Source organism: Parasteatoda tepidariorum, chromosome 5 (assembly GCF_982258835.1).
Source record: "Parasteatoda tepidariorum strain Cologne lab strain chromosome 5, Ptep-v5.0, whole genome shotgun sequence".
In the NCBI taxonomy this organism is placed as follows: Eukaryota; Metazoa; Arthropoda; class Arachnida; order Araneae; family Theridiidae; genus Parasteatoda; species Parasteatoda tepidariorum.
This window is the reverse complement of record NC_141759.1, coordinates 83,294,655-83,315,093: the sequence shown is the minus strand read 5'-3', so window position 1 is coordinate 83,315,093 and position 20,439 is coordinate 83,294,655. Positions and strand designations below refer to the sequence as shown.

General features: G+C 29.6%; 1 protein-coding gene across 3 annotated transcripts; it reads left to right on the top strand.

The window, feature by feature from the left end:
* Window positions 1–266: 266 nt before the first annotated feature.
* LOC147809614 (beta-1,3-galactosyltransferase 1-like) lies at window positions 267–19,607 on the top strand. 3 transcript variants are annotated; one of them, XM_087164423.1, is made up of 2 exons: window positions 267–537; window positions 17,623–19,607. In XM_087164423.1, the coding sequence occupies exon 2, from the start codon at window positions 17,648–17,650 to the stop codon at window positions 18,641–18,643; it is 996 nt and encodes a 331-aa protein (XP_087020549.1). In that variant the 5' UTR covers window positions 267–537; window positions 17,623–17,647; the 3' UTR covers window positions 18,644–19,607. The 3 variants fall into 3 exon arrangements, with proteins under 3 accessions (XP_087020549.1, XP_087020551.1, XP_087020550.1); XM_087164425.1 differs by lacking the exon at window positions 267–537 and adding an exon at window positions 567–731; XM_087164424.1 differs by lacking the exon at window positions 267–537 and adding an exon at window positions 14,310–14,443.
* The last annotated feature ends 832 nt before the right edge of the window (window positions 19,608–20,439 follow it).

Genomic DNA, 20,439 nt, shown 5'->3' with positions numbered 1-20,439 from the left:
TACAAAAGAGTTCCCTTAAATAGTGAATTTATCCCCAATGCTTGATTCAGGAGCTCCCTTGTTTTATGGGTTCGATAATTGTTAAGCATAAGGCATTGAAATAGAACATTGTTGAAAATCCGATCTGAGTTAGCTGATCAAAGCCGTTTATTAAATAAAATGGACATTGTTTTTCTTAATGTCTAAAACCCTTCTCTTATTTCATATCAGACGTTTCACAGATAAAACATTTTCGTTTTCAATGCAGTTGGAGTTGCTTTTCCGCGTTCATTTTTATCTTAGGCTTAAGAAATATTCATTGTTTCATAGATTGCAACTTATTATCTATTACTATTGACAGGAACTGATATACGCAACCAGTTAGGTGATCAGCTATACAAAATTAAGCCTTTCTTAACTCGAACTTTGTTTGTTGCTTTTTAATTTAAGCTAAAATTTCTTGATTTCACGAATTTTTTTTGTTTTGTTTTATTACTTACTTTAATAGTATACATCAAAAAATTGTCCATCCTATCATTGGGGCTGCAAAATTTATCAGTGAGTCCTTATTCTTATCTTTACACTCTGTTTGCATTTGTGATTGATATTACGGTCGTTTTATGTATTCGGCTCTCGGTTGGGATCATGTTTAATTTATTTTTATATTTTAATCGATATACCGGTTCATAACTCGTGCGTTCTAACTTTTACGAACGCAGCTTGATCGATGCTTAAATTGAACTTTCATTGAAGTAAGTTACTTTTTCGCTAATAATTTTAACGGGGTTTGCTTTTTTTATGCCATATCTAATGCCTATCAATTGTTAAACATGAAACCGTTATGTCGCCTATTTGTAAATCAAATTTTATTCGTAAACTACTTTAACGCCTCCATAAGAATATTACCATAATTTATTTTAACCCATATCGTAATGGAATTTCCCCTTTTATGATAATTTATCGATATGCAATATGTGATTAGAGTTAAATATTTTGTTTTAGAGTATGTTCGAATCAATATTCAACATATATATTTGTTTAGAGATTTATAAATTTGTTCCATTGCAAACCAAACCCTATAAATTTTAGTAACTACAACTCATAACAACAAATTAAATTAAGTTAGCTGGAAATATACATTGGCTTAGTATATTCTCAATTCGATACTTTTTTGCCTATGTCTTTTTGCTTTGTAAATTTAATTCCATGTTTAATTACCATGTTTTTTGTTTTTAACTGATAATGTAAATTTAATTACCATGCTTTTTACCTTATTATTGCCCTTGTAAATTTAGTTGTTATCGTTAATATGCTTTTAGTTGACTGTGTAAATTTAATTGTGTCATGCTTTTTGCTTTTAATTTCCCATGTTAATTTAATTGTAATATTTATGTAATTTTTTTCGTTTTTAATTGCCCATGTTAAGTACAGCTCTAATACGGCGAAGGTTGAAGGTTTGGAGTTAAATTGTCTAAAATAGCTGTGAAAAAAAGAAACAGCTCTCTGATGACATCTTCACAATCACATATTACTGCATCGATTAAAAGTCATGCATCTTACAGTACCCGTACAATGATTTTGGCATACGTTTCTGTTAACATAAATGAAATGCATTTTAAATATTTGTTATTAATAACTTGTACGAAATGTATGTTAGTACATTAACATAACCTTAAAATATTTGTTTTAATAATTATGCAATTCTTTATTTCTGCGAATTATTTAAGATTTTTTATGCAGACAGTAATCTGTGCAAGACAAATTGTACTCTGAAAGAATGGAATTTTTACAAAAGGGAAAATCTCTTTTGTGAAATGCTTAAATTTGCACACAAAAAAAGTCTTTCTAATCATAAAAAAAATTCATTCTATTGCAATTTCAGAAAAAAAATTATGCTCATGTGTTATAAATCTGTAATAAATCAATTTATAATGATAATTACTACAGGTATTTTCAATAATTATTAAATGACAAATAAAATTAATCAGGTTAAAAAATTGAATCTTACATCAAAATAACATATAAGTAATTAGCCTTTTTTTTAAATTTTATTTAATTGAGTTAATGAACTGAAGACAGGTGATAAATTTGTTAAGTACTTACTTCAAACATTTCATGATATTAAAGTTCATGGAGCTTACAATTTTTAATTCCTGGTTGATTTTTGGTTTTAAAAATTTGTAAGCGCTGAATTCTAAAAGATCTAAATTCTTATCTTAAAAAAAAAAATCAATTTTTGTGAGAAAAGTTCGAAAACAGAACAAGCTAACTGCACACCAAAGAATCTCCAACCTTATTCGATAGCATGAATGTTAGAATTCAGAAAAAAAGGCACTCTTTTTGAATTCAAGCCTTCGATTATAAATTATTTATGTGTATTGATTTTATTAAATACTTTTGAATCATACACATGAACAGACAAAAAAAAATTTTATGAATATTTCTTTCTTTTTGAAAAGTGTGATATAAATAGTACTACTATGTGAATATGAAATTTTGTGATATTTCATTCCACGATACTGTTTAATGCTTAATTCATCTGTGATCGTGCCATTCCTTACTTATTTGTGATGCCTAGTTCTGCACTGTTTCTGAAAATTTATTTATTGTGTTATCATTCTTTACATTTCTATTGCAATAAATACGATTTCTTAATCTAGTTTTGTGTTTGGATTCTGCATTATTTAGATTTTTAATTTGTACAGTAATAATACATTAAAAATTAACATAGAAAATAAAAATTATGCATAGTTAACTTATCTGAAAAGTGTGTAATACTATGTAATGTGATTAGTGTGTATGCAATGCACACTGTTCACTCTTATGAGGTTTTCTTAGCTTTTCATTGATTATCCTTTTCTCAATAAAAATTAACCATCAACTTTTTCTATGTATAGACGCAGATGCGTGGTTCTAAATATCTTTCTGTTTGTCCTAATACATTAAAAATTGAAATACGTTAAAAGTTTGGTATAAATTTGCTCCTTTAGAAAAAGTTTGGTATAAATTTGCTTTAAAACTCCTTTAAATTTTAAACTAGAACAGCGATTCCCAATTTTTGAAGTTTAATTCTTATACGACTTCCAACAAGGTTGCGTTAAACGTTTAACTCTACATTTTTATTAGCCGGGAAATCACGAGGTAGGATCCAGTTTTCCCTCATTCATTTCCATATTGTTTCGCTTCTCACTAGCATAAAAATAATAGAAGTCATAAAAGTATTGTTTTTCTATAAATATTTTTTTAGTGAGTCCGTGGTTTGTGGTGGAAGCATGTTGAATTTGAAGAAGAGCCGCAGAGCTCAAATAAATCTTATTAGGCTAAATGCCTTACCTATTGAAACGCAGTGCTATAAGCGAAAGCAGAGAGCACGCCGCACTTTACTATACTCAATATTTTTTTAGTTTGTTTTGATACACATATAATTTAATTGGGTAGTATTTTTTATTTTTAAATTTAGTGGATAACAATTGTAAAAAATGAGTGAAAACAATCCCACGGACAATGCGACGGATTTAAGGTTATGTCAAGGTACGTCTCCTGTGAATATCAATTGATTGTTAGGTTTTCTCTTCTGAAATTACATTATGACGCATTCACATACATTATTAATACAAATACATTTTCCATGGCGAGACGAGGCAACCACAATAGAACTAGTGATCCTTCTACAATTAACGTCGCTGGTTGAGAAGTTAAACTTCTTCCGCGCGGAGGGACTCCACGCACTATTTTTTTTGCTACGGAACCCTAAATAATTAAGCTCCTTTCGGCAGAACCCCGACTTTATAGATAAAGTTTCTTAAAGTAATAGTGAACGTTATAACATAAAAAAAAAAAATTATTAACATAAAAAACTGTTTTTTATTTTAAAAACTGTTTTTAAAATATTTAATTAGAGTAACGAATTTATTCCCCAATTTATCCTCAATAATCTTAAAACAGGTTTTATGTCAGACTGTAAAATCTGCAGTCCTTGTGCTATATATTGTCTAGTTATGACTTTATTTTTGATATCTATGATGTAATGCTATTGTGAATGACTGAAATTGGTGATTGTTGACTTCCACTGGTGAATGTCGACAATCATTCCCTTTGGTAAAGGTCCAAAGTAAACACTAGGTCTAGTTAAGTGTTACTACCCATTATACATTTATCCGGTATACCCTACACTGATGATTTTTTAAGGCTCAGTGCCACTGCCAGGTATACATTTGCACGGTACTCCGAACGGTGATGTTTGTTCTAATCTATACTCAGCAGATATTAAAATATCGAATAAATATAATAATATCAAAGAGTAAATTAATATCAAATCGGATATAACAAATATTTCGGACATGCACCAAAGTGGCTATGTGGTTGCTGACATTCACCGGTGAAAGTCGACATTCTCTTGATTTCGGTTTTTCACGTCATTATATACATAAGCTGAAAATAAATGAAATAAGCCGAATTATGGTTTACTTCTAGAAAAAATCTCAAAAGAACTGCTGCAAATGTTGAAAAGAGTTATTAGGAAAACATATTTCTCTATTAAGGAATTTAGTTATGAAATATATTATTATATGGTTTGAAAAGCGTGACTGGGAATATTAATGCAGTATTTTATAAATCTTTGTTTTTTTTTCATAAATTATTCAATGTATTGCTATTCGAAATGTTATGTTTTCTTTTAAACAATGCCGTTTCTATTTCATTGGTATACATTCATTCATTTCTATTTCATTACTTGAAATAATTTTACAAAAACAACAGAAAAACTAAATAAATTATAGGTTATATCTAAATGTAGTCAGAGGTTTCAAAGCTCGTATCTGGTTATTAAAAGTGAATCGCAGAATCCCTTTAACTCTTCCACGGAACCCTAGAGTTCTGCGGAACACCATTTGGGAATCGCTGAACTAGGGAATCTTTTTTCATAAGTTAAGTGTAATTCTTTTTATAAATCGCCAAACATTGATTTCTGTCTTTGATATATGTTTATTAATAAAAATTATTTTTTTATTTCTGATATCTATTCTAAAATGCGGCCTGCAATAATGAATTAGTATATGTATGGTTAGACCCTCGAATTACGGTCGCATATTACAGCGTTAAAACCTGATCTTTAGATCAAAAGTTATTAAGTTGTTCTTGCTTTTATTTTGCACACTGTACAAAACGAGAAAATAATAAATAACCACCAAACATTAGTTTCAAATTCGCTAAATAATTATGAAATAAAAAAAAATTAGAATACACCGCACAGAGAAAAAATAAGAGCAGTGTTAAATGAGGAATAGGTTAGAGAATTTAAAAAAGAAAAAAAATTGTCCGATGCTTTAATAGAACAAAAATCATAAAATATTTGTCATTCACAATTTATTATGAAATTTCGTTTTTATAATTGGTTGCCATAGTAACGCGAAATTTGAGAATTACATCGAAAAAAGGGGCGTTACTTTAATTATTGAAGACTGAAATTGTAATTTCTTTGTAGCAAGTATGTAAAAAGTCATTTTTTTCTTAAAAACCTAACAGAGCTGAAAAATGTTCAATAATTTTTGCTCTTTCAAATTTTTGAATCATATTTTTCGTTATTAAATTCTGTTATAGATTTCCTATTTGACGTTTATGTTTTATCTCTACATACAAAAAAAAAATATTTTTAAAAAAAATTTAAAATTTCTTTTTGTAATATTTTATTCGTAACATTTTACAGTTTCTATGTATTCTCTAAAAAGTATTTACTATTTCACATAATGCCTTAAATTTTTATTCAAATTTCTTCAGCGATTCTCAAAACATATTTTTTTCCCTTCTAAATACATAGGAGTAAAAAGTTCAATTCTTTATAACTAACTGAAAATAGTTTTTTTTTTAAATGGATTTAACACTTGACTAAACACATAAAAGCTCATTTAATGCACTGGATTTTCAAAAAATAATATCTCTTTCCAATTACAGTTGAAAAATTTTGACTCTATTACAGATTTTCTCATAAAATTTTTTTTGTTTTGTTCTTTAATATCACAAATAATTGTAATAACTCGCCGATCCGCTTTCTATTTTATCTCTACATCTCTAAAATATAAACAAAGGTGGAAAAAAAATAATTAATACATTATAATGAGCGAAATATCTAGGAAATTTTATTTAAAGGAATAACAAGTATTAGAGAAAAATTAATAACTTGGAGAAAATTTTCTTCCAAAAGTTCAATAATTGTACCCTAAGGGCCGGGATAGCCTGGTCGGTAGGGCGCTGGGCCCATATCCAAGAGGTCCTGGGTTCGATCCTCGCCGGCCGAAGACTACCCGTGTAGTAAATGGTGACTGATGCACGTTAAATCTGTCGAGTCTCAAAGTCCTCCATGTTCCCACAACAAATCAATACCTCTGGGGGTACTGATCCAGGAGTTTCCTTGTCTTCTGGATTGGTTCAAAATTACAAGGCTACGGAGTTGAACGTAAGTAGTCGTAAACCCATGAAATTGGGTCGGCTGTTCAACGACGGTTATAAAATAAAATAATTGTACCCTGAGTCGCGATGGCTCAGGGGATAGAGCGTTCCTAAGGCATATTAAACTGATTTTTGTAGCCTTGCGAAAACTCATCTACCACCACTAGATTTATCACTTCCGTGACATCACATGCTAGTTTCCTTTCCAGCATTTTTAGAAATTATCAAATTATTATAACCTAATAGCAATTTGGAATTTTATATACAAATAATTAAAATTTTTCTAGCGGTAGTATAAAAATTTCCATTATTAATTTTTTTTTTTTTTTACGAGCAATCTTTTCACAAAATATGAAGATGGATATTAACAGCTGTCGCAGCATCTAATTGCGATTACAATAAAATAGTGGTAGGTGACGTGTGGTGTTTTTTCCTTTCTTTTAATAACAACTCATACGCGAACATTACTCTTTTAACGAATCTTTCAATGAAACTAAATACTACTTTTAATTATCAATTTTAAATAATAATATTTAGTAATAAAACTGATAGCGCCTTTTTTTAAATATAGTGAAATCTAAAAACTAAGTATTTCAGTAATTTTTTAATTTGAAACTTGTTGTTAGTTATTGTAATAGCAAATTGACTAATATTTTTAATTTTTTTTTTGGCAGGACGCTGCGATTACTATATTTGAATAACATTAATTTTAGTAGTTAGAAATAAGAGCTTTTTTATTGTACTATGCAAAACATAAAAAACGGCACGCCTTCACTAAGAGAACGCTATATAGCGTGACAAATTTTCTTCCAAGTACAATACTAATTTAAAATTTAATGTATAGAAAATAATGAATCCAGATAAACCAAGAATACAGTATAAAGTTTCAATTGCTGAAAGTTGTTTTTACAAAAATCTAATTATAAACAAATTAGGACTAATTACTTCAAATCTTAATAGCAGCCTCTAATCTTGCCATTATTTATATTCAATTTGATACTTCGAAAAAAAAAATTTTAGCATTCGAAACTTCATGGTTTACTTTTGATTTATCAGAATTCATTTTTCTCTATTTTATAAATTTTTAATGTAGCTACTTCCTGAATATTTTATTAGCATTCAAAATTTCATAGTTTACTCTTGGCTTATCTGAACTCATTTTTTTTTCTATTCTATAAATTAATAACGTAATTTCTTCGTAAATTCTTTTAGCATTCGAAACTTCATGGTTTACTTTTGATTTATCTGAATTCATTTTTCTCTATTTTATAAATTTTTAATGTAGCTACTTCCTGAATATTTTTTTAGCATTCAAAATTTCATAGTTTACTCTTGGTTTATCTGAACTCATTTTTTTTTTTCTATTCTATAAAATAATAACGTAATTTCTTCGTAAATTTTTTTAGTATTCGAAACTTCATGGTTTACTTTTGATTTATCTGAATTCATTTTTCTCTATTTTATAAATTTTTAATGTAGCTACTTCCTGAATATTTTTTTAGCATTCAAAATTTCATAGTTTACTCTTGGTTTATCTGAACTCATTTTTTTTTCTATTCTATAAATTAATAACGTAATTTCTTCGTAAATTCTTTTAGCATTCGAAACTTCATGGTTTACTTTTGATTTATCTGAATTCATTTTTCTCTATTTTATAAATTTTTAATGTAGCTACTTCCTGAATATTTTTTTAGCATTCAAAATTTCATAGTTTACTCTTGGTTTATCTGAACTCATTTTTTTTCTATTCTATAAATTAATAACGTAATTTCTTCGTAAATTCTTTTAGCATTCGAAACTTCATGGTTTACTTTTGATTTATCTGAATTCATTTTTCTCTATTTTATAAATTTTTAACGTAGCTACTTCCTGAATATTTTTTTAGCATTCAAAATTTCATAGTTTTCTCTTGGTTTATCTGAACTCATTTTTTTTTCTATTCTATAAATTAATAACGTAATTTCTTCGTAAATTCTTTTAGCATTCGAAACTTCATGGTTTACTTTTGATTTATCTGAATTCATTTTTCTCTATTTTATAAATTTTTAATGTAGCTACTTCCTGAATATTTTTTTAGCATTCAAAATTTCATAGTTTACTCTTGGTTTATCTGAACTCATTTTTTTTTCTATTCTATAAATTAATAACGTAATTTCTTCGTAAATTCTTTTAGCATTCGAAACTTCATGGTTTACTTTTGATTTATCTGAATTCATTTTTCTCTATTTTATAAATTTTTAATGTAGCTACTTCCTGAATATTTTTTTAGCATTCAAAATTTCATGGTTTACTCTTGGTTTATCTGAACTCATTTTTTTTTCTATTCTATAAATTAATAACGTAATTTCTTCGTAAATTCTTTTAGCATTCGAAACTTCATGGTTTACTTTTGATTTATCTGAATTCATTTTTCTCTATTTTATAAATTTTTAATGTAGCTACTTCCTGAATATTTTTTTAGCATTCAAAATTTCATAGTTTACTCTTGGTTTATCTGAACTCATTTTTTTTTCTATTCTATAAATTAATAATGTAATTTCTTCGTAAATTCTTTTAGCATTCGAAACTTCATGGTTTACTTTTGATTTATCTGAATTCATTTTTCTCTATTTTATAAATTTTTAATGTAGCTACTTCCTGAATATTTTTTTAGCATTCAAAATTTCATAGTTTACTCTTGGTTTATCTGAACTTATTTTTTTCTATTCTATAAATTAATAACGTAGTTACTTCGTAATTTTTTTTAGCATTCGAAACTTCATGGTTTACTTTTGATTTATCTGAATTCATTTTTCTCTATTTTATAAATTTTTAATGTAGCTACTTCCTGAATATTTTTTTAGCATTCAAAATTTCATAGTTTTCTCTTGGTTTATCTGAACTCATTTTTTTTTCTATTCTATAAATTAATAACGTAATTTCTTCGTAAATTCTTTTAGCATTCGAAACTTCATGGTTTACTTTTGATTTATCTGAATTCATTTTTCTCTATTTTATAAATTTTTAATGTAGCTACTTCCTGAATATTTTTTTAGCATTCAAAATTTCATAGTTTTCTCTTGGTTTATCTGAACTCATTTTTTTTTCTATTCTATAAATTAATAACGTAATTTCTTCGTAAATTCTTTTAGCATTCGAAACTTCATGGTTTACTTTTGATTTATCTGAATTCATTTTTCTCTATTTTATAAATTTTTAATGTAGCTACTTCCTGAATATTTTTTTAGCATTCAAAATTTCATGGTTTACTCTTGGTTTATCTGAACTCATTTTTTTTCTATTCTATAAATTAATAACGTAATTTCTTCGTAAATTCTTTTAACATTCGAAACTTCATGGTTTACTTTTGATTTATCTGAATTCATTTTTCTCTATTTTATAAATTTTTAATGTAGCTACTTCCTGAATATTTTTTTAGCATTCAAAATTTCATAGTTTACTCTTGGTTTATCTGAACTCATTTTTTTTTCTATTCTATAAATTAATAACGTAATTTCTTCGTAAATTATTTTAGCATTCGAAACTTCATGGTTTACTTTTGATTTATCTGAATTCATTTTTCTCTATTTTATAAATTTTTAATGTAGCTACTTCCTGAATATTTTTTTAGCATTCAAAATTTCATAGTTTACTCTTGGTTTATCTGAACTCATTTTGTTTTCTATTCTATAAATTAATAACGTAATTTCTTCGTAAATTTTTTTAGCATTCGAAACTTCATGGTTTACTTTTGATTTATCTGAATTCATTTTTCTCTATTTTATAAATTTTTAATGTAGCTACTTCCTGAATATTTTTTTAGCATTCAAAATTTCATAGTTTACTCTTGGTTTATCTGAACTTATTTTTTTCTATTCCATAAATTAATAACGTAGTTACTTCGTAATTTTTTTTAGCATTCGTAACTTCATGGTTTACTTTTGATTTATCTGAATTCATTTTTTTCTGTTTTATAAATTTTTAATGTTGCTACTTCCTGAATACTTTTTTAGCATTCGAAACTTCATAGTTTACTCTTGGTTTATCTGAATTCATTTCTTTTAATAAATTTATAATTTTTAGTGTAGTTGCATTCTAAATATTTTTTTGGCATTCGAAACTTCATAGTCATTTATCTGAACTCATTTTTTTTCTATTCCATAAAGTAATAACACAGTTACTTCGTAATTTGTTTTTTTAGCATTCGAAACTTCATGGTTAACTTTTGATTTATCTGAATTTATTTTTCTCTATTTTATAAATTTTTAATGTAGCTACTTCCTGAATATTTTTTTAGCATTCGAAACTTCATAGTTTAATCTTGGTTTATCTGAACTAATTTTTTTCTATTCCATAAATTAATAACCTAGTTACTTCGTAATTTTTTTTTAGCATTCGAAACTTTATAGTTTACTGATGGTTTATCTGAATTCATTTCTTTTTCTATTTCATGAATTTTTAATGTAGTTACATCCTAAATATTTTTTGGCATTCGAAACTTCATAGTTTAAATTTTTTTTTAAATGTATATAAATGACTATATCTTCAGAAGTATTTACTCTGGGTTTACGAAATTATATGCAGTTATAAAAAATAACAACTAAAATAATCAATGCAAGTTACAAGCCTATTGTTTGATTTTTTGGCATAGGGCGCTAAAAAATACGTTTTTCTTTCGCAATTTATTACTGGTCTCCCAAACCTCAGAAAACTTTAAATCTTATTGATTAATATGAAAAATCTCATGAACATCTTGAAAGTTATAAAATAATCCCTTAAGAATTAATTTTTTATTGAGAAATTTCGAAGAATTCGAAAACTCAAAGTATCTCTTCCAGAGATACCAACTTACTCCGGACAGCGAATAAATATTTTTAAGTGGTAGCTTATTAATTGTAATTCCTGGTTAAATAAATTCAAATTATTAGGTTTTTATCTACCACTATTTCTAAACTATTCGTAGGTTTATATAATTCACAACTTATTAAAGTTGTGTCACCTTAAACTTTCTAGAAAGCAGGCAAAATTAGTCAAGCATTTGCAAAATTTAGTTTGCAATTCTTTACCGTTTTTTAAATTATTTTGGCGTGTCCGGAGCAGTTGACATCTCTGCTCTTCCATTATTGTAGGGTTGTGAATATATACAGGGGAAAAAACATAAAAAAAGACTTATTTTTACATGAAATTCGCACCTAATAACAAGAAAAAATAAATCTCCTTACAGTCTAGTTACTACTTTCTATTTTTGAAAGCACTGTGGTAGTTTATGTGGTCAAAATTTTAACGCACTTCGTAATGCTTGCTTAATTAATTTTTTTTAACAACAGTTAGTAAAATTTTAATACTGTTTTTTTTCAATCTTCCATTTTACCCAGATTCTTAAATTTTTGGGAAGGGATAGCCTGGTTGGTAGGGCACTGGGCCCATGTCCAAGAGTTCGTGGGTTCGATCCGAGCCGGCCGAAGACTCCCTGCGTAGTAAATGGTGACTGATGCACGTTAAATCTGTCGAGTTGCAAAGTCCTCCATGTTCCCATAACAAATCAATACCTCTGGGGGTACTGATCCAGGAGTTTCCTAGTCTTCTGAATTAGCTCAAAAATAAAAGGCCACGGAGTTGAACATTAGTAGTCGTAAACCCAAAATTGGGTCGGCTGTTCAACGATGGATATAAGATATAAGATTCTTAATTTTATACTTGTTATCTTTTTACCTATTTTATTTGTTTGTACATTGATATTCTTTTGTAAACTGTTGGTGTTGTGGTCGGCCATTAAGGTATAAGGAATGTGATTGTTCTTGTGTTTCAGTGGCGCCATCTATGGCCAAGAATTCGACTTCTGCCACACTCATACGTTACACCCGTTTATAGGGTGCACCTACTCATTCATCCACAGATTGCAATTTTGGCCTGAACCAGAGAACGATCGATCACCAATTCAGTATCCCCAGAGGTATAATTTAAAATACATATATATATATATATATATATATATATATATATATATATATATATATATATATATATATATATGGGAAAATGGAGGACTTTGTGACCCTACAAAATTAGAGTGAACCAGTCACATTTTACTGCACTATCACTGTTTTACAGTCTTCGGCAGTCTGGTTTCGAATTTCCGTTCTCACGAATTTTAAAATTGTATAATTGGGTATAATATAAAAAAAAACACAACTACTTCCACTTAGTAGGAATAACATTTACCATGACGCAATGCTAAATTCTATGCCACAATCCACATAAATGCCACTATCCACATAAATCAATTATTAATCAAAAATCGAATATCAATTACTTTTCTTTATAATGCAATAAAATCTGGCGAGCAGCTATTTAAACGATCAAACACTTCGTTTGTTTATTTGTAGCTTGAAGTTAGGCTCGCAGAAAATGCCGTTCATGGGTTAAATTTAGTAGGAATAACACAACCTGTGACGTAGGCTATAGTATACCCAATTCAGATATGTTTTCTTGCTTTACCAACTGGCAATTAACTACGATGAATAGGCAAGTGCCGAAAGGCATATACCTAAACAAATACTTTTACATTAAAGCATTCCTTCAATGCATTTTTAGGCATCCATGTACAGGGCTCCCGCGAATGAGTAGTAACTAATAAATGAGTAGTAATGAAAGTAAGTAGTAACTAATAAATGAGTAGTGGAAAAATAAATGAGTAGTAACTAAGATTTTTCAAGACTACTGATAAATGCTTAAATTTCGCTTTCTTTTGAGAATTACGAAATTATTCCCGAGGTATTTTTTGCACCCATATATATATATTTACTTTCAATTAAAAATTTACTGTAGCTCATCCAGATTTATCTGAATTTTGCTGCCACTTAAAAAATTTTTTCCAAACCGTGAGAACCCTGCTGTAGTAGTCAATATTTTTAGCAAAGCAGGTGATAAATTGCACCAGAAAATGCAAAGCTTTGACTTTAGATTCAAAAACAAATATTTGATGTGTGGGTAGATAAACATTTCATGTTTCTAAAAAAAAAAAATTATAATCACCTGTAAACTATTTTTTCAAATCTCTATGCAATGGACTCTCAAATCTCGCAAACAATTTAAATAAGTTTTTTTCCTTCTTTTCTTTTTTTAAGAATCGAATATCTTTATTTTTGATAGATTTTAAATAAGCAAGTTCTGAAATTTAATATCTTTATTCTTTACAGATTTCAAATAAGAAAGTTCTGGTACTGTTTTTTTTTCTTTTAAAAAAATTTAATATCTTTATTCTTTACAGATTTTAAATAAGGAAGTTCTGGTACTGTTTTTGTTTGTTTCTTTTCTTTTTTTTAAAATTATCTTTATTCTTTACAGATTTTAAATAAGAAAGTTCTCGTACTGTTTTTATTTTCTTTATTCCTAAAAAAAATTTCATATCTTTATTCTTTACAGATTTTAAATAAGCCAGTTCTGGTACTGTTTTTTTCCCCTTTTTTTTAAGAAAAAAATTAATAGCTTTATTCTTCACAGATTTGAAATAAGAAAGTTCTGGTACTGTTTATTTATTTATTTATTATTATTTTTTTGAAAATAAATAAATGATTTTGGATAGTTAAATTTTTGAAAATCATGCGTCGATTACGACAACAATAAAACTGTGTATAGTTATCGAATTTCTTAAAGCTGATTGCTTTTTCTAAAACATAAAGTAGATAAGCTTATAAGGGGATGTAAATCTAAAACATAAAGTAGATAAGCTTATAAGGGGATGTAACTAACTTTAGTTACTTTCACAAGGAAGGGTTTAATTGCCAGAAAGATGCTTACGTAATATATGAACGGTCCCTTGATTAGTATGTTTTTTTAAATCCAAGAAATATATCATATTTTTTCCATTATAATCGATGAATCGGTGAGATCTCTCGAGCTGATACTGAGAAACAGTTGTTCATTTTCGTCTCTTTCAGAAATAGGTTAAAAGAGAAACAAGAGTAAATCTCCACCCAAATTTCAAGTTTTGCAAGAAAAAAAAACTCAAAAAATATAATAATTGACCGAGTTTATTCAGGTAAATGAATGATATTTCTATTAAATATTTGTAAATAAGAAATATAAACTTTGAACTATATCTATTAACTACATTGTAGTTTATTTGTTAGTAAATATAATACCTCCTGAAATTTTAAGTGTAACATAGTTGCTTCATGAACTTGTACCGTCTTCGCAAAGAAATTTAGAAACAATTTTTAGTTGTAGCGAAATAACAATAGAAAAATAGTTTCTTTTTATTATTTTTAAATTTAACCGGATAATTCAATTTAGGTTTAAAAACAACAAGATATTCGTGTTTTAATTTTCCCTCTATTTTAAAAAAAACAACAAAATTTTCTGATTTAAAGTTCAATGTAGTTACTTAACCCTTTCCAAAGTCGTGATAAGTATACTTAAAACAAATTTTAGAAGTACAAAGGAAACTATTTTACCATTTTTAATTGTTTATATTTGTTAATAACTTCAAATCTGATAGCATGTGAGTAAAATTCATGACCATATGCCAGTTTTAGAAAACGTATAAAAAGTTATAAAATACAAAATTTCTTTTTCAGTTTCAATTATTTATAAAATTTATGTAAAAAGGTAGATGCCAGTTTTCTACTTTTAAGCACCCTACGGGTGGTGATAAACATACTTACCATCAAAAAAAGGCGTTAGAATTTAAATTAATTTTATCTAAAGAGCTAAATGAATGTTTTTCCTATATCCATTTCAATTCCAAAAATACTTTAATTTACTTACTAAACTAAACTCAGTGGCACAACAGCCCACAGAGGGCCAAAACCTACTATTCCCATCTCAGTTTCATTGGCCTTGGGCTCTGGGGCGCAAGAGCAGATGTTCCAGTTGGGTGGTCAGCCGAACGCGTAACCCCCAGTGTTTAGTTCCCAAGCACGCTTGGTGCTCATTTTATCGACCCATTGAAGGAATGAAAGGCTGAGTCCTTGCCCGGCCCAAGGATCGAACCAAGGACCTGTGACACGAATGTGCGGAGAGCTACCACTATGTCACCGGGCATAAATTATTTAACTAGAAGTAAATATCTTATTAAATACTTAGACTACTACCGCATACGGCGTTAACTTTCGCTCTTGGCAAGAACGATTCTCCCAAATGGTAATGAAATAAAAATTGTCCTAGTCCTGTCGGTTGGTCAGGGTGCCAGAGGCCGAAGTGGACCTAAAAATAAAATTAGAATAAAAATTGTAGAATAAAAATTATAGAATAAAAATTGAAAAATCAAAAAAACTTATGTGTAGTCGTACACATAGTTTCACTTTGGAAATCACAAGAATGCCGACAAATTGAAGTTATTGACCAATTCATCGAATCTGTTTTTCATGCATTGAAAGTCATGAAGTTCAATGAAAAGTGGGAAAGAAAAGGGTGACTAGGTGACTTAGTGTATAAAGTCAGAAAATTAAATCAGAGGCGATTGATGATAAAAGTAAAATATACATTAAAATTTATTGAAAGTATTATTTACAACGATCTATTTGCATATATACAAGTAGTAAGCATTTTTTAAAGCAGCGACCTAGTTTTCCTGGTAATCACAACTCGTGCCGGAATCCTCACTGCTCGAAATTTTACTTCTAACGTGGCTCGCCCCCCTATGACTTTGCACGGTCTGCCACAGACAGAAATTTTTAAAGAATGAAATATGGCGTAAGCTTTTTTATCGCTTTAAATATAAAAATAAAATTTTCTGGAAAATCTGGAAGAATATGCAGCTATGGTATCATTTGCTTCCAGTTGAAATACAGTCGAATCTTATTAACGCGGAACTGCTTAAAGTGAGATATCGACACTAAACCAAATACATGTTTGGTCCCGCGAATCAGCAATCAATTATTGTTGTATTTTACAAGTTTAACATGAGAGCCGCGATGGCTCAGGGGATAGAGCGTTTGCCTACCAATGCGGCGAACCGGGTTCGAATCCCAGTCGATACGAATTCCGCATCCGGCTTGCACCGACCACAGTGCTGACGTGAAATATACTCAGTGGTAGACGGATCTTGGGTTAGAGTCCCCTTGCAGTCAGGCTAACCGTGGGAGGTTCTCGTGATCTTCCTCTCCATGTATAGTTCGTTCACCAGAAGTTGAGACTTGGCTCCACCTCCTGGGACGCAGAGTTCATTTCAGCGCGGGAGTTAGAAGAGAAACATCTCCGTTGTTGAAATTGAGACAACCCTTAATTTGCGCCAAACACGAAAAGTGAATTCTTTTTCAGTCACTTACTTTGCTTTATCATCTACTATTATACATTTTGTTACACAAGCTAATTAAATATAGTTTAAATTTAAAAACTGCTGTACTCCCAGCGAAATGACTCATAAAGGACAAAGTATTCACTCAAAAGAAAGAAATATCATAAAAAATGGTGCAAAATATCATCAAATTTATGAAATATTTATTGTTAAAAAAATGCACATAAAGTTTGCGAAATAAATATTTTTGCTTAACGATCGCCAAATAGCAACATTGTTCAGGATTGCTCCCAACCTTCTCCCAAAAATAGCGAAATGGTATCGTCGCATACCACGTGATGAAGGCGGAGCCAAGTGCCAACTCCTGGTGAACGAGCTATAACGCAAATGCGGATTAGATCCATCAAAAAGTCCTCCACGAAGGCAAATATCTTCCAATACTCGATCCAGGAGCTCCCCTGTGTTCTGGATTGGGTTCAAAATTACAAGGCTATGGAGTTGAACATAAGTAGTCGTAAATCGTTGAAATTGGGTCGGCTGTTCAACAAAGGTTATAAAATAAAATAAAGTTTAACATGAAATTTTCAATCTGATTATCGCTTAACATGAAAAGAAACTGGACACATCACAGATAATAAGCATGTGAATGAAATCCCAATCATTCATTTTGAGGAATGCTATTTCTATTTTCTTCCTTGTTCAGAAGTAGCAGATGGGCAAATAAATAAAATAGTTTAATAAAGTAGTTAAAACCATTCAAGCTTATTTTACTTCGTTTGGTTTATAATAGTATTGCTTGCATACAATAATTTAGTACATAATATGTATTAAAAATACGTAATAAATTTTTTTCATGATGTATCGGATAAAACGAAATTCGGTTAACATGAAATAATTACGATAGTCCCGCGTTAACAAGGTTCGACTGTATAGTGCTTTCTCAAATTGCTATTTAAATATAATTTTTTATTCTGTTACAGAGGAAAGAAATAGGAAACTTTGTGGATGATTACTCAAAGTGTTATCGTTAGAATTTGTCTGCTGATAGCATTTGCCGCCATCATATGGGTATACTGCTACATGCCAGTACAGTACAGTTCAGCCAGTGTGGGAAATAACACTCCAGCAGTTTCTGAGGCATCAGCACGGAATTATCAGTCACCCATTCTTCTACGCAGACTATTATCCAGTTACATACTCCCTGAAACTAATGCCAGTCTCATACAGCCCGAGCTACCATGCAACGGCAGTGTCTTTCTCGTGATTGTAGTGTGCTCGGCTATCCCAAACTCCAAAGCCAGAGATGCCATTCGACAAACATGGGGACAACATGCAATGCCCGATATTCAGATATATTTCCTTCTAGGAAGAACCAACGACGATGTCTTGAACGCTGCTGTTGTCAGGGAGGGCGATGAACACAACGATATCATCCAGGAAGACTTCTTGGACACTTACAACAACCTAACCTTAAAGTCTGTGATGTTGCTGAAATGGGTCAACCAAACCTGTGCACATGCCACGTATGTTATGAAAACAGACGATGACATGTTTGTCAACCTGCCCAATCTTCGTGAAAGATTGCAATCTAAGGGACATCCGAAAATGCTGATGGGCTGTCTCATAAAAGGTGCTGCGCCAGTTAAAGACCGAAATTCTAAGTGGTACGTTTCGGAGGAAATGTTTTCTGGCAAGGAATATCCACCATATCTATCGGGAACGGGATATGTATTTTCCGGAGAAGCTGTACCCGGTTTGTATAAAGCTGCATTGGAAATGGAATTTTTCTATTTGGAAGATATTTTCATAACTGGTATGTGCGCCAGTAAAATTGGTCTCCATCCTGTGGATGATAGTGGTTTTAGATATAAAAAGAGATCGAATACTTACTGTACTTTCAAGACTTTGATTACTGCCCACAGAATGACTCCTGAAGAGTTATTAAGTATGTGGAACAAACTCCAAGCACTATCTACTATGAAATGTAAGACCCAAAGATAGTTTTTCCAGTATCACTTAAACTACCATATTCTAAAGCCACTATCACGCAAGGGATGGTCTTAGGTGGTCCAATAATTGTTGTACATCACTGTTTTTCAAAATGACTCAGAAAGAGTTGTTGAGCTTATGGAACAAACTCCAATCATTGTCTTCTATAAAATGTGATACCCAAAAATTGTGTTCCTAGTATCACATAAACCACTACGTTCTTTAACCACCATTACCGACTGAATGATAGTGGTTTATGCATCATAATATATCGAATAACTATTACACATTTAAGACTGATTACTGCCCTATGATTGTAGAGTTATTTGGAGTATGGAACAAAACTCAATTGTCTTCCTTGGAATGCAACATTTCACGATATTATTTTTCGTAAGATAAAAGCGAAATACAAGATTCCCACAGGTTTGCCAAATCTTCATAAATGAAAATGGCAACGCAAAACATAAACAAACTTCTGTATTTTTGGTCGGTAACACTGCATATTATAATTTTTTATGAAATATATTTGTAGGATATTAATTGGTTGGTTTTATAAAAAGTACATTAACTTTCTTTGGAAATACTACTATCATAGCAACAATTTTACCTTGGCCCCAGTTGGGTTCTATAAGAACTTGCACCGAGAGACCTACATTGGGATGTCTAGACTTTTAATATTGGTCCTAGAATAGTCTACATAGGTCCTACATTGGCTAAATAATGGATATAAAATATCGGGGGAACGTATCAATTCCATATAGGGCCAATATCGGAAAAATAAAGGCTCTTTGAATCCTTACTGAACCAATATTCATGAATATTGGCCCAAGTTATTTTGTTGCTAGGGTAATGTTAATAAAGCTACCTATCTAGACCTCACAATAAAAAATTTTTTTTACTGGAATGATCATGTTAAGAAAATAATAGCTAAAGTCACTGAAATATGCAATAAATTAAAATGTCTACTTGGTCCTTACTCCAAAATGTCATTTAAAAACAAACTATACATATACCTCACATATATCAAACCTATAATTACTTATGCATCCCCTGCCTGGTGCAATTACAATAATGTAAATACTAAAAAACTTCCAAAATAAATTACTAAGAAAAGTGTGAAATTTAGGTTAATGCTAGACGATATTAATTATTTTAATGTACCACTTTATCGTTAAGTTGCTCAGAAGGTGGAATTTTCATGCATATATACTTACTTTGGAAAATAAATTTTAGTGGCGGTTTCATAGAAATTAAAATATATCGATATATGTTTTATATTCGTTACTGCTTTTTAAAATTTTCAAGGCAGTTATTTAGGCTCTTTATTTCCAGTAAAGGTAAATTAAAGTATTTTTGGAATTGAAATTGTTTTAAGAGCAGTAATTGATATAAAAAAAAAACTCATTTAGTTTATAAAAATGCCATTTTTTTGGTTGTAAATATATTTAACGTGACCTATTAGGAACATACTGACTTTTATTTTTCTTCATGTATGAAATAAATTCCTTAAATGCTACAAACTTCAAAAGGAATTATGTATTTTATAACTTTTATACGTATTTTAAAAGTGACAAATGGTTACCAATTTTATTCAAACTCACTTCAAGAAAGCTGAAGTTATTGAAATATGGAAACCTAAATTAAAAGTGGTAAAACGTGGTGGTAAGTATACTTACCACGGCCTTCAAAAGGGTTAACACACAATTTCGCATAAAAAAAACTTTGCGCAAACTACAAAAATATTTTTAAAACAGTAATGCTAATTGAGAGCCGCGATGGCTCAGGGGATATAGCTTTCGCCTTCCAAT